We start from the raw sequence: 16553 nt of genomic DNA on the forward strand, positions 1-16553 counted from the left end.
CCACCACCAAACTCACATGCGCCCAGGTCGGTTATTGAACCTGGGTCTCCTTAGTGAAAAAAGTGAGTGCGCTAACCGGTCAAGAGAGTTAAGCATACATTCGATTTGTATAGGTGTCTGTCGCTCATTGTAAATCTCTTGGCTTCAGTCCCCATTAGACACACTCTTCTGCAAGGCCTCTCAAATTGAACCTTGTTATTATAAGTTTCTATCTGGTACATTGACTTGAGCATGGCTCTATAAGCCTATAAATTGTCATCATTTGTCTCAATCTGTCAAAATTCTTATTTTATACAGTCATATAGATACATGTATCTATGTAGATGTTATAAACTGCTCTGTAAAGATGTGTTTTGTGTCTTACAGGATGTGGCTTTTGCAACATTGATAGCAGAAAAGTAAGTTTAACAATAAAAATGAAATTCTAGTGAAAGGTAGTTTCAATACATTTTTTGCAAGCATTTAGTTCATTTATTGCATTTGTCAGGCATCTTATGAGGTTAAATATGAAACTAAGTTTAGTTGATATGAAATAATTAGTTATGGTATTGTCATAAAACAACTATGCAAAAGAATCTTGCTGTTATATGGATCTTAGTGTGAATGTTTCCATTCGTATAACTCCAGTTTGATTATAATATAGTTATTTCCCTTGACTAAAACATGAATAAAGAGTTCACTTAGAATACTCTTGTTTCTTCTTTGATTTTATCAAATTCAGAAACCATAATAAGAATTCATTGACATGTGTTTGTTTGTGATGATATGTTTATTAAACAAACGTTAATTTTCCAGATTTTTATCAGAATACAATGAGCATGGAGAGTTCTCCAACTTGGATTTGCTCGACAACCTGGGTTCTAGTATGCTGATAAGCCATCGCCTTACATTCCTTGCAAAATATCGGGAATACCACCGACTGTACGAGGAACGGGAATTGTACGCAGCTGGTTCCCTGCTTCTTTCATTATTGACTTCACGATTGGCGCCAAGGGAGTGAGTGGTTATAGAAATATTTCATTACAATATGATCTTAAAGCTGCACTCTCACCGATGGACCTTTTTGAAAACTTTGACATTTTTGTCTCAGAATCAGCTGATTTTGTATCCGACAGTAATATAACATAAATTATAAACTTTCATTTTTCTTAAAGGGTTAGTAACGCTTTTAGCCATACTATATCAATTTCTGAGCGTAATTTTTTAAAACTGCCATCTGATCTTTATTCAGTAGTTTTCACACATTTGCACACAATTTGGCTCATTCCAAGACAAGAAAATAAAAAGTTGTCAAAACAGTCAATCTGTTAGAGTTCAGCCTTAATTGATAATTTTGATATAGAGTTAAATGTTGTAAATGAAAACAAGCCTGGCTGTTTTACTCATATTGGATGATATGAATGAGAATTAGCATGATGCCGACCACCTCACTGAATCAAATATTCATAACTGTTAAACAAATGGAGAAATTACCTAATCAGGTGAATACCCCGGCCAAACAAATTCACATTAAATCTGATTTAATATACATGTACTAATAAACTACTGTTTGCAAACAAACTTGACACAATATGCTGGTCAGTCAATTTAACAAAGCACGATCGCAAAACCATTTCGCATTGAAGAAACAGTTAGTGAGTACCTCCTAAACATTGTTTTGTAAAGACAGTTCTTCACTGAGTTTCGTTTGTCACCACCTCCTTCTAGCAAACTTAATTCAAAGCTTCAATATATTTGTCTGTTTGAAGGTAAACCAATGTGAACTGTGCATGTAAATATGTTTTGTGGGTAACCAGTCCACCTCTTCAGTAGTCAGATCCAACTGATTCGTAACAGTGTTGCATTTTTCATGTTTGTAAGTTAATGCCACATACAAATGTACATATATTCTTTTTTCAGATTTTGGATCACATTACTGAAGGATGCCATCACGTTGTTGGAGGCCAAAGAGGTTTATATTGGTTTCTTAATGTTCTATTATTCAACAGTGTTGTCATAGCCATGGTGTCGTAACCATTTCTTATGACTTTGTTGGTGTTGACATTCTGAGGCAAAAGTTTGTGGATCAAGTTTCTATATATTTAGACTGGGTTAACAAGGGTCTTAGAAATGATTTGTTTTCACGGTCTGGGAAAATATCGGGGCAGTTTTAAACTGGTCTGGGAATTTTTGGAAATGGGAAAAAATGACGGAAATTTGGATCCCCAGATCGAGGGATGTGGAAACAATTTGTGAAACCACAGAATAAAGGAAATAAGGTTTAGGCATATCGTCCCTTTTCTGGTTTATCCAAATACTTTAACAAAACTTTATTATAACCATATATTAAATTGTAAGAAGGTAAAAGCTGGCTATTTTGGGAGGATGGACAACATGATTAATTATGCTCGTAGATGACTAATTAAACTTCTATGTACATCGATAGTTTAGTCAGGGAAAATTGGGATTCGGTCGTCATGGAAAAAGTCAGGAAATTTTATGTACTATGATTTGTGGGAACCCTGTTAGCAGTATCACTCTAATGCTTGGTATTTTATTTCTTGAGCTTGTTTATCAAGCTCAGAATCTGTTCCATATCGGTAAATATTAACTATGGTATAACACAAACACTCTCTATTCCAATCATTCTTGATATTTGAAATATCTGTAGAGTTTTTAGAGTAAATTAAAAAATATGAGTAAAACAGTATGTCATGCAAAATATTTTTTAATTGTCTTAATGGTTATGAAATTAGTTCAGAATAAATGAATATGTTTTTGTATAATTTTGATTTATGGCATTGACCTTAATTCCTTAAATATAGACAGTCATATTAGATCATGGTTATCTTTAATAAAGTAAAAACAAACCTGCATATAAACCAATGACATGTATGTTTGGTTTTATCCACAGTGTATCTATGGGAGGAAGGAGACGTTTGAGTTGATGCATTGTTTGGAAGAGCTAACAAAGGACAGACAATTCCTCGCTCCTGACAATGAGAAAGAGGTTAAACAAGTACTTAATCCCAAGATGAATTGTTCAACATAAGCCAACAAAGAGGTTTCTAGGCTAGGGACCAACTAATGGCACTTTCTTGTGGTCTCTAAAGTGGACACCAGTTCTTATTATCACTAAAGAAACTAGTTTGAATGTGATTTCTTTTAGATTGCAGCTGTCTATTATGCAAAATATCCTGGTGACCTCATAGATGCAAGTAGTCAATTTTAAGTATATACTTAAGTTTATGCTGAAAAAATGTTATGTAAAGATGTCTCCTTAAACAAATTCTGGCATATTTTATGAACAAAAGCTGATAGCTCAGCTGTAACATTGGTAAGAAATGGAGAAAAAATGGAGTACCGATACCTAATGCAATACTTTTGGTGTGTAAATGAAACTTATTTATTCATTTATCTCTTTTTCAGGACATCTCTGACTTGAGGGAAACAATCGACTTGCTAAATTTAGCCTTGACAAGAAACTTGGCTCGATCAATTGTCATTGAAGGAGTGATTAAACCCACCTAGCGACATCGTGGGCTATAAAACTGCAGGTTAAAAGATGAGTCCAGAAAACGTGATTGTTGGTTGATACAGGATATTGAACGACTTGGATCATTGATGATTATCTCGATTTCCGCAGCAAGAGACAAGTTTATGATTGTTTTAGAAAAGGTTATAATAGTGAATCAAAATGGTTCAACGTCATATTATACAGAGAGTCATAAACATGCACCATTTCATACAAAACACATAAGAATTCAGAAATATTTCTTTTGTCATTTGTCTTGTACATTAACCTAATTGTGTCTAACACTTTCATAGAAATTATTCCTTTCCCAAACTGCTGGATTGCATCCCACTGATCTCACGTATTTAATAACCCTGATTCCAGAGATCCGAATCATTAAATAGGTGCACGTCATTCTTAAAAGAAAGTGCATCCTCAGTATGCAAATATTACTGAAAAATGTGTCTAAGGGAAAAAAAGCAGTATAGGGCTCCAAATACGCAAAAAAATGAATGAATGACATTGCAGCATCTGGCTTTTTAAGACAAATTTTAGAATGTTTCATCATGAAGATAAATCAATGGGTACTATTGGGAAAGTGAATTGAGACGCTATAAAGACGTGAGTGCAACAATATTTATTTTTGGTTCCTGACTTACCCTTTATTGCACGTAACCCTATTTGTTTCATAGTCAGTCATCATTTTGTGAGGCTGTTATTTCTTTACTAGTTTTGGGATAAATTTTCGGCAGGTTCTTGCATTGTAAAGACGAGTAAATGAACCAATAAAGATGTTTAATTGTGTTAATACTATTTTTCAAATGACTAATAAATATGACAAAATCAGAATAAAAGTATTAAAAAGACTGTTGAAAATTGTAATTACGTTAAACACCAAATTGTATTTTGATTATTATTTTATTTTGATTATCCTCTATGAACCCTTTTTGATAGTTTTGAAAATCCTCAACGCCCTATCTTAACTAGCAGATTGGGAAAGATGAATGCAGACCTTATATGGCCTTGACTTCATTATATAGCTTGCATATAAACTTAACCATCCTAATCATTGCTAGATACAATTTTTATTGCTGGATTACTTCTCACTTGCTTAGCTAACTTAACCAAATTTATTTGATCATGCAGAACATAATGTAGAGGAGATTAATTCAGTTAAATCAAAATAAGACCTATATATTGTTACATCCCTTGTATAACTAAAAATCCTATTCATTGCTACAATTTCAATCCAGCTCATTAAAATGTTCACATTTATTATTATACTTCTTGTTAATGTTATATGTATAATTGATGTGGTTCGGTTATTTTGGGTTTTACTGAACCTTAATGGCTATTATGGGCCCCTCCATTATGTTTGTTTATTGTGAAATAAGCTGTTTTGCCTGACTGCATTTACAGTTGGTGTTGTTATTGTTGAGGATGCTGCTGTTGTAGCTACTGCTTCTGTGAGGAATTGTGGTAATTTGCAACAAATACTGGTCAATCATGGCTAAGAGTCTTGTTATTAGGTGATTGCAACATGTTTTCTTCTGCACCCAGTGGATATACCCTTACATCCTTTCAAAAAAGGTGATGTGGTCAAGGTCCTGGGCTTGACACCTTTAATAAAACTAGGGTAATGTGTCTGTTCATTGGAGTGTCACCCATCTCAATTAAGAGCCAGCCCGCTGCACTTATAGGACACCACTGGGAACATGTTTTACTTTAAATTCCTGTCCTACATGCCAGACACTGCCAGGAAGGCTATCGGTTACCATTTATTGAAAAAGCTGCTGGGTAAGTGACCGGACATAACAGAACGCACTCCGTGGGTTCAAACCTTGGACCTCCTGCCTTATCAACTAGGCCTCAGAGTTTTTTTTAAAGCTGCACTCTCACACATTGAACGTTTTGACAACTTCTTTATTAACCAGGTTTTAACAAAGTGAAACCTGGTTATTAGAATGAAGAACGTCGTTGTTCGGACAGGCAGCCGGGCGGTGTAAAACTCAACAATGAAACGGAATAATTACAGTAAGGGTTGACATATCTTGACCAAACTTGGTATATAGGAAGAGTTTATGGATACCCGGTACCTTTCATGGGATTGCGTTTGGGTCCCTAGGGTCAAGGTCAAAGTCACTGTTACTAAAAATAGAAAAGAACGATTGAAACTGAATAACTTTAGTTAGGGTTGACATATCTTGACCAAACTTTGTCTATAGGAAGAGTTTATTGATACCTTTCATGGGATTGCATTTGGGGTCCCTAGGGTCAAGGTCACTGTTACTAAAAAAGAAGAAAATGGTTGAAACTGAATAACTTTAGTTAGGGTTGACATATCATGACCCAACTTGGTATAAAGGAAGAGTTTATGGAGACCTTTCATGGGATTGCGTTTTGGTCCATAGGGTCAAGGTCACTGCTATTGAAATAGAAAAGAAACAGTTGAAAGTGAATAAATTTAGTCAGGGTCCACATATCTTGACCAAACGTGGTATAAAGGCAGAGTTTATGGAGACCTGTCATGGGATTGTGTTTGGGGTCCTTAGGATTAAGGTCACTGTTACTAATATAGATGAATGGTTGAAACTAAATAACTTTAGTAAGGGATTACATATCTTGACTAAACTTGGTCTATAGGAAGAGTTTATGGATACCTTTCATGGGATTGCGTTTGTGGACCCTCGAGTCAAGGCCAAGGTCACTACTAAAAATAGACAAACGGTTGAAACTGAATAGATTTAGTTAGGGTTGACATATCATGACCCAACTTGGTATAAAGGAAGAGTTTATGGATACCTTTCATGTGATTGCGTTTAGGGTCCCTATGGTAAAGATGACTGTTACTTAAAATGGAAAAAACAGACACAGGCTGACGTTCTTCTGTCAATAATTGAAAACCTGGTTTCGCAGCATTGCGTTGTTTCTTGTTTTTTGTCTTGGAACAAGCCAAATTTTGCGAAAATCCATGGAAACCAGTTAAATGCATTTTTAGCTCGACTATTTGAAGAATTGTAAGAGCTATACTACTCACCGAAGCAAACTTTTTCATTTTCTACACACCACGCCTGGCCAATTAAGATGCAACTTTACTGGTATGTTCCTTGGATGTTGCCCTTTCTAATTTGTTTAAAAAATGAATCTCATGCAGGACTTCGGTTGCCATGGCATTTTAATAAATATATTCTTGACAAAAACCATAAGGCATATACATAATTTAGATGTTTGGTGTTCTACATTGTCTAGTAGTCTTCTACCAAGTTTGTTAAAATTATGCCCCTTGGATAAAAACTTGCAGGGGCCCGGTTGTCCCATACTTATATAGGGAAACGTTATAAACTCTTCTTGTTTGAAACCGAGGCACAGACCCTTGATATTTTGTAGCATCATACAGTACTCCTCTGTCAAGTTTTTTTTTAAATCGTGCTCCTGGGGGTCATACGTTTCCTAAAGACGTATATAAGAAAAAATGAAAATATTCTTGTCTGAAACCACTAGGCCTACATCAAACCCTTGTTATTTTTTATGTAGCATTACATAGTGGTCTTCCAATAGTATGTTAAAATTATGCCCCTGGTGACAAAACTGGCCACGAACTGGGGATTCACAAGTTTTCTTTAAAAATGTATAGGGAAATCTTTGAAAATCTTCTTAAATTAACTTGACCCAGACCTTTGATATTTGTTATGTAGCATTTTAAGATAGCCCTCTAACAAGTTTGTTCAAACTATGCCCCTTGGGTAAAGTTGGCCCCACCAATTTTTGACTCTTAATTTTGAAGCCACAGCAATGGAATTTGGAATGTGTGTACAGTTTTGAAAACAAATATCAATTTGTGTGCTTGGATGACCTTGAGGGTGACCTTTTGACCTTTCTTATTATTGAAGCTACAGCAATGCAATTTGGACCGTGTTAATAGTTTTGCGAACAAATATTAATGTTGTCCCCGGATGACCTGTACTGTAACATTCTGATCTACTTTTTTATTTTTGAAGCTACAGCAATACAATTCCGACCATGTGTATAGTTTTGAAAACAAATATTAATGTTGTGCTTGGATGACTTTGAATGCGACCATTCGAACTTCTTTCTTAAGTTTGATGCTAAAGACATGCACTTTAGACTATGTGTGCAGTTTTGTAAACAAGTATTAATGTTTGTCTCAGATATACTGTGACCTTTTGGCCTGCTTACGTATTTTTGAAGCTACAGCAATTACAATTGGACTATGTGTAAATTTTTGAAAACAAATATCTCAATGGTGTGCTTGGATGACCTTAACCACTACAAATTTTGACAATACTCGACCATAGTTCAATCCTTTGTTGCATTGCCATAAACAAATAAACGCATTCATTTTCATAAAATACAAAGGTTTAAATCTACTTTAATTCAGGTAAGCGATTATGGGCCATCTTAGCCCTCTTGTAATTTGTTGTTTTCTTTGTTTTGTGTATTTTTATTCCAAGTATAGTGGAAAATCCGCTTAATCACATCTAGTCACGAAAACAAATCCGAACCGCGAATCTCCCTAAAAAACTTGGCCTGCACATATTTTCTGTTTGAGAATGCTCCGGTAAGACGACACTCTGGGACTTTTACCGTGCGGCTTCTATCATACATGTAGGCATTACTATCAGCAAATCAAAAAGGCTACCTCTCTACTTACATGTATTAACTATTATCTACAGCTGGTGATAGGTGTTTGGGTGACGGCCTATCTTTAACCCGTACTGTAGTCAATTCTTTAAGATCCTTCGAGATCAATGTATATGCCTAAATTATTATTTAGAATAGAACACGTCGACAGTTTTGCAATGGTCACTATTGTTATGAGCAGTTTAGATCAAACCGAAAGTATTATGATTTTCATCTACCACTGAAGGAAATAGGTTCCAGGTTGTATTCGTTAGCAAATAATATGCTTCATTCCCGCGTTCAACTCAAAATGATGCTAGATTTGAAGCCGCGCAAAAATAGTGGCCGAACTCTCAATCGTGAGCAGATGTTAGGACTTCACCATAATATAGTAGCTGTTTTTTTTTCAAACCTCTGTACCAAACACTCAAATCCCTACTACAAGTTACCATGGTAGTTAATACCAGTTAGTACTCGATGATCGGATCGCCCATGCAAGCTAGGTCTTTCAATCACCAATCCACACGAAAAGCAACTTAACATTCGAGGGACCTATGTCGACTATTAACCTGACAAAGTTCTGTCACAGTTGTGTGAGTATTTTTTAAAAGCAATTGTACGATTGTTCAGATTTATTTAAATGTAACAAGGTAATTCACGACATCGTTGATAACCTTTAAACGTGAAATTGATGATGTGATCGTATATTTAAATAAAACTAGGACAGCTAAAACAGTTATTTCAAATCTTGTTAGAAATAATGCAGATCAGAAATGAATCAATTAAACTTTATTTTAAATACTAGCTTAAGTTCAATTTACTCAAATATGTGGCAAAATAAAGTACATATTATACTAAGTCTAAGGTAATTTTAGTTGACGACTAAAATCGACAGACCGTCTGAAAATTAAATGTACGCAGATTTTTATATTTAAGTTCAAAAATTGAAGTTTTATGCATTTTTCTTATTGTGTTAGTAACGGTTTAAGCCATTAAACATTAATTTTCGAACGGAAATATGGAAATCTGTGATCTGATCTTTTGTCAGCAATCTTTTATTATTGGTTTGCATATATTCACACAAAAATTCGAAGACAAAAAATGAAAAAAAGTTGTCAATACGTTCAATCTGTGAGAGTGCAGCTTTAGAATTAAATTGCCAAATACAATCCATCAAAAAGTACACAAATCGGAAAAGCGTTTTCAATTTCTCAATCCTGCAGAATGTATACTTGTGTGAGCATTGCAACTAATCATATTTGAAATTACTGTAGCATCTACTATAAAAAAATCACTTTGCTCCTGATTTACCTTTTGTTTGAAATAAAAACTTGTTAAACCAATCGATGGAGTTACACTAAAATACTCAAGTTCGTTTTAAAGTATATATTGGATCGTTATAGTTTATTTGGAAGACTTCCATTTTCATTTTAGGACAATAAAGCGTGTTTTTTTTATAAATAAGCCCAACATTAGGCGTACATATATTGTAATTCACCATTAGGACATATTAAATGTTCAATTCCTTGCGATTGAGTGATAAACTTAACTGTTGTCTAGAGTCTTAGTGAAGAATGATCTAGCCTTCATATTTGATATCTATTGGAGACATGAGTTATTTGCACAGAAATTCTGATAAGTATTATTTAAACATTTGAAAGCATACTTGAAAAGAGAATAAAGTACTTTTAGTTCGTATTTGCTCTGAGGGGGTAGCGATTTATCTACTTAATTGGACTTGATTCTCCTAATATATTCACTTAATATTTTGCGCTGAGAGGGTAGCGAATAATAAACACAATCGCTTTTGATTCTTATTATAGTGTTCATTATAGAAAGAATGTGCTTTGTAGACCAAACCGTTTTCCTATTTATCATTTGAATGCCTGTTTTTGAAAAACATGTCACGTTGCCTGTTCAAGTTTAAATTTAGCTCACTGTTTTCAGGTCATTTTACAATAATTACAAACCAATGTTTAAACGAAATATCGTTAATTTAAAATTAATCTTAATCTTTAATTTAAATGATTTTCGGTTCTGCATTATATAGCTTATTTTGAAATCCAGTTAAAATAGCTACTTTCCCCCAGAACCGCCTTTCATAGCCTCATAAGCGGGACTATGATGGCAATGTCGTTGTTTCCGCGCGACGTTGTCCCTACTTGTAGCATTAGCGTAAATTGCCTCATTTTCAGACTAGACATGTTTCGTTTATGCACGTTAACTCTTAACAGTGTCATGTTTATAAGCCAATTAGGGACAATTTATTCCAGAAACAAAACATAGATATAGTCAATGAGAAATATGGTGATCTTCAGACATATCCAAAGGATCAAGGAAGCTTTTATTATATGTTGCCTTTGGTTGAAAGATATTTATTAGTGAAATTAAAATGATATTTCACTGCTCCAAACAGTGACAGTATAACTTCGACATTTTCATTGTCTTGTAATTTAAGCCTACTCTCACGTACACATGTCGGCGTGACTTGGACTTGGACACCATTATAATGACGTTCTCTCCGACATGACGTTACATTCGCATACCATTTGGCGCGCTTTTCTCACAAACTAGGCTGAGCTGTAAGTTTAGATCCAAAAAGTATAGACTACACTAAGCTGTCATTTCATTTCCAAAAAGGAGTTTGAGAATCATGACTCCGTTTTTCACCTTATTAATCATTCATGAGTACGAGGTTTGTGCTGTCAATTTGTCCAGGGTATTCCATGGAGTAATACGTTATGAATAGACTGGGAACCGTGGATGATTGTCTTTTTCATCTTCCTAGTTTCCTCTATCATTGTCAGCTAGACGGTAATGTCCTTGTTCATAAACACAAATACTAATGCTGACTAGCTATTGTTTTTTTGGAAATCCATGCATCTTAAGTGCTCCTTAGAATCAGAAAAGATTGATCGTTAAATTATTGCTTAGTCAAACCCTCCAAGTTTGCAAATAACTTTATTATTAAACTGTAGATAAAACATTTTCGAACTAACGTGGCTGACGACATAATAGGGTAGTCCTTATCATGTTTTTTTAATAAAGTTACTTTTTAAATTATTGTTAGATGTTGCGTGTTGGCCCAGTGCTTATCTTGAATACACTTGTGAACCATACTTTCTTTGAGTAATTAAATGTTCTAATTCATGTCGTGACTTTGTGATTATATTTGGTTTTCTCAACGATTCTGTCGGCGTACGGGCGCACTAAGCAAATGTGAATCTGCCCAGCGATCACAATGGCATGAGCCTAAACACTACATAATGAGAAATTCAAAAACGAACTAGACGATCAATTCATTTTTCACTTAATGCCAAAAACAATCCAACAAAAAGGAAATTAATCGGAAAAAGCGTTCCCAATTTCTCAATTCTGCAGAAATTATAATATTGTTAGCATTACACCTTATCATATTTGAATTTACTGTAGCATATACATGAACTATATATTTTGCCTTCGTTATTTATCACTTTGCTCATGATTATGTTTAATTGTCTGAAATAAAAACTTGTCAAACCAATCGACGGAGGAACATCAAAATACACAAGTTCGGTTCTAAGTATATATTTGATTCTTAGAGTTTATTTGGATGACTTCAATTTTCAATATAGTTCAGAAAAGCGTGTTATTAAATGTTTGAATCCTTGCGATTGAATGATATACTTTTTTGTTGTCAAGAGTGTAAGTGAAGAATAAAAAAGTCTGCTTATTTAATACATAAATTCTTATATTTTTATTTAAATGGTTGAAGGCATAATTGAAAGAAATTAAGTACGTTTAGCTCATATTTGCTTTGAGGGGGTAGTGATTTATATACTTTATTGAACTTGATTCTATGAATATTGTCCGTTTATATGGAATGCATTCACATGTGCTTTGTAAACCAAACTATTTACCGACTTAACATTTTAATGATTCCTTCTAAAAACAGTATTGACTGATATACCTCATTGTTGCGTAATTGACATGATTTGGCGTCGTTCTTCTTAATATCTATTGAAAACGTTATTTATTCACACAGAATGATGGAAATGAAAATAAATTGAGTACTTTGATGTTAATAATTTACCTCTGAGGGGGTTGCGTATTATAAACACAATCGTTTTTGATCTTCATAATAGTGCTCATTATAGAAAGAACGCGATTTGTGACCATTTTTTTTTCTATTTATCATTTCAATGCCTGTTTTAGGAATTATATCACGTTAGCTGTGCATGTTTTAATTAAAGCTCCCAGTTTTCAGGTCATGCAAAATCTTAGCAATTTAGATGCTCTTTGAATCGGTATTATTATCCCCCGCCGAACCGAAGGTTTCGGAAGGGGGATATTGTTTTGGTATTGTCCGTCCGTCCTTCCGTTCGTCCGTCCGTTCGTCCGTCCGTCCGTCCGGTACCATATCCTGGTAAGTATTGATCTGAAAATGTTCAAACTTGGTCCGATTGTTCGACTATTTGTAATAGTGAGTCACATGGGATCAAAAACTAGGTCATTAGCTGAAATCTTAGGAAAATCTTTTGACCATACTAGAGGCATTATACATGGTCAAATATTCATAAAACTTAATCAGAATGTTTTCATTAATGAACTCTTGGTCGTAAATAAAACTGGGCCACATATGATCAAAAATTAGGTCACTTGGTCAAATCTTAGAAATATCATGTCCGGAACCATATCACGGGAATGACTGGTCAAGTTATGTTCAAAATAAGTCATAATGTATCCTTTGATGAAATATGGACCATTTAAAAAATAGGTTCACATGGGGTCAAAATCTAGGTCAGTAGGTCAAACCTAAGAAATTTTTTTGGAACATACTAGAGACATTATACATGGTCAAATATTAATAAAATCTAATCAGAATGTTTTTCTTGTTAAAATCTTGGACTTACTTAAAACTGGGTCACACATGATGGAAAATAAGGGATTAGGTCAAATCTTAGATTATTTTTTTTTGTCCGGAATGGAAATAATTGATTGGATTGTGTTCAAACTTGGTCATTATGTTCCCCTTGATTAAATATGGAACGCTTGTAAAAGTGGGTCACATGGGGTCAACAACTAGGTCAAATCTTAGGAATATCTTTGAAACACAATTAAGGCAATATGTATGGTCTAATGTTCATATGATAAAAAATAGAAAACTGGATCACATGTGACAAAAAATTAAGTCACTAGGTCAAATCTTACAAAAATCTTGTCCGAAACCATTTCATGGTAGTGATTGGTCGGATTATGTTTGTACATGTATGACAGAACACATGATAATAAATATATGTATTTTACGATAATTTACTTCCATCAACTTCCATTATAATCGATTATGATAGGTAATTATCATTAATCTCCAACATGAAGCTACTATGAGCTTATAACTCACAGTGAAGATGATCAACAGGCCATAAAATGTCATTTTCCACTATTTACTGTTATCAATTCAGACATATCTGAACTTTTACTTTGAAATCATTCACATTCATAAAAACTATTACAAATGTTGCTCTATATACAAAAATTCTCTGCACCATATTACATGAAAATATAAGAATATTTTACCTTCTTTTCATTTCCAATCTATGGATTTTCAGGCGAGAGATATCAATTCAACACATTTTTTTTTTACATTTAGCCCACTGTTTTCAGGTCATGAAAAATCTACAATATAGATCGATGCTCTTTGTATCGGTATTTAATTGATATCTTAAACTATTTACAAATCATTGTTTCCAACGAAAATTTCTTTAATTTTAATAAATCATGGTCTTTATCTTAAATGATTTCCGGTTTCACATTCTATAGCTTTGTTTATGAAATCCAGCTGAAATAGCTACGTTTTTTCACAACCGCCTATTATAGCCTCTTATGATAAAAGCTCTCATTTCATATCCAAAAAGAAGTCTGAGACTCACGACCTAAATAAAGCGTCTGTATTTTATCTCATTAATCGCTTATGAGTACGAGGTTGGTGCTTGCTATGTGTCTTGACGAGCTTCTTTATTTCCCTAGTTTCCTTCATTTTCAGCTTGACGTCCATAAACGCAAAGCATAATGGCTATCGGGCCTCTGGTAAATCTCGGCATAGACAAAAATGTTTTTTTTCTTTTATACCCTTCTATATTTGCAAATAACTTATACTTTAAAATTGTAAATAAGACTTACAATAAGCTGAATTGAAGGAATATGTATGATGACATAATGTAAGGGTAGAATTATGCATGTTTATTATATAAAGTTACTTTTCAAGCTATTTAACATGTTGCGTGTAGGTCCATTCGTGATATTGATAACATTTACTAGCTATGTCCGTTATGTCATAACACTATGTCTTTATTTATGACTTTACTATGTAGTTTTTAAACGATTAAGTCGGCAGGTCGGGTGCACTGTGGCGCTAACGTCTTTATTGTGGATTTGTCTGGCGATCCCTTTGGAGGAGACATGAACCAGAACCCTAAATTATGATAAATTTAAAAACTACCGGCACGACCAATTCATTTATCTCTTCATTGGTGTCTATTGCATATTGTTTGGCATTGGTCTTTTATTTCTATTGAAGACATTCAACATTCTCACATAAATAATGATTGTTAAACATTTGAAGGCATAGTCCATGAAAGATAGAAATCTTTACGCGCTTTGTAAACCGAACTTTTTACCTATTTATTATTTGAATGCGTTGTTCTCAGAGACATTTCGCGATGACTCTGCAAGGTTAAATTTTAGCTCACTGTTTTCAGGTCATGCACATTTTACACAATTTAGTTTCCCCTTTGAAATGCAATGCAATTTGAAATATCTTACTCTTGAACTTTGCAACTTTAATATACTGTTCCATTGTGTATAATTCAGAATATCAAAACTCTATGTATTTATTACATCATTATAAAATAAACATAAATTGAATCGCGCTTAGGTCATACCAAATCGTTTCTATGTAAAGCGTCCGCGCAAGGATAGGTTTCCGGCTTCTGGATCCCAAAACGGCACATTTAATATGTGAAAGCAATATAATGTAAACAACATGTTACATACTTTGTACTAGTTTATTTTTGTTATTTGATATTAATTATTGGTTATATTATTTTGATACACCGGTTTTCGGGTTATTTTGATCGGTATTCCGGATGCCGAGGTTAGGTAAGCCAGAGTCTACTTATAGAACCATAGAATTTGGATGCCATAAGCTGACACGCAAACATAAATTACATTAAAGATCTAACTCTCATTGACAAATGAATCATCATTAAAAAACATGCAAAACACTTTCTCGGGAGACAGCCTAGTTCTAGCCCAACCGTACCGCATTTAAACATATACTGATTGGATCCTGAGAAGAGCAATTTCCAATTTACTCCACCCTTCGAAACAAAACATCCACTCTTATTATAAAAGTTAACTAAAATAATACTTTTTTGCAATAGCGAATGCTACTCAACATGATATGCTTTTTGAACAATGTATAATTGACAGCGTTTACATAATTATCTTAAAAAAGTAGGAAGTCTAAGAGGCATATGACTTTATTACTTCTTTTTTGTCCAGGATAAGTCTGAATTACTTCCCCTATCAATATGCTACTATTGGAATTAGTACGCAGGGAAACACTTTTGGGTGTGATATGCACACACTTCCCGCAATCCAGAGTTTCGCTCGCTCGTCATTTATATAATGTATAGTTAATTATTATATTAATTCTTCGTAATAGGTATTATATTGATTTATATAAAATATATGTTCGTTAATTATAACCAACAGTGTAAACAATTACCAGAGGAGCCAAGATATAAAAACATATTCAAAAATCAATCAGTACTAGGAAGTCTTATGCAACATTTATATTAAATTCCAGATATTTAGTGTTATTCCGGATTCAAGTTCATTTTAAGCGTTATTCCGGATGCAAGTTTAAATTTAGGCATTATTCAGGTTCAAGTTTAGGCGTTATTCCGGATTCAAGTTCAAATTATGTATGCAATGGGGAAGGGGATGACAAACTCTGATATAGTCAATGGATATCAGTAATCAATCAACCGTTATAGATGCATCTAACCTCTAACGCATCACTTAAGGCTTAATTGATTTCCAAAAGACACACGAGGGTTTACACATTTATTTGCTTGTTTTCTTAAGTACAATATCACTCAACAAGCGGAAACAGCAACAATCAAATATAAAATATTATTAATAATCGGAGATCGTTTGACGTAAAGCCACCCCATTTTATATTTGTATTCTTTTTATTTGAGCAAGTTAAACATTGCGTTATTTCGACATCACGGTTGCATAAAAATATGTCAGATTTTTCATAGATTTAAGAAAATAAATGAGAATGTATTCCTATTAAAAGGAGGATGCGTGAGAGCCTGTTTAAACCATTGCGATGTTTATGTCAAAGATGTCATAGAGTTTTTGAAATAAG

General features: G+C 33.8%; 1 protein-coding gene across 2 annotated transcripts in view; it reads left to right on the forward strand.

Annotated features, from left to right (window-relative positions):
• LOC128207293 (nuclear pore complex protein Nup85-like) overlaps positions 1-4360 on the forward strand; it is an 87226-nt gene extending 82866 nt beyond the window's left edge. For both annotated transcript variants that reach the window (XM_052910136.1, XM_052910138.1), the window contains 5 exons: positions 367-398; positions 796-996; positions 1900-1951; positions 2894-2989; positions 3409-4360. In XM_052910136.1, coding sequence (XP_052766096.1) covers positions 367-398; positions 796-996; positions 1900-1951; positions 2894-2989; positions 3409-3510 — 483 coding nt within the window. In that variant the 3' untranslated portion in view covers positions 3511-4360. The remainder of the gene's footprint in view (positions 1-366; positions 399-795; positions 997-1899; positions 1952-2893; positions 2990-3408) is intronic.
• Positions 4361-16553: the final 12193 nt, after the last annotated feature.

Source organism: Mya arenaria, chromosome 2 (genome assembly GCF_026914265.1).
Source record: "Mya arenaria isolate MELC-2E11 chromosome 2, ASM2691426v1".
NCBI classification, from domain to species: domain Eukaryota; kingdom Metazoa; phylum Mollusca; class Bivalvia; order Myida; family Myidae; genus Mya; species Mya arenaria.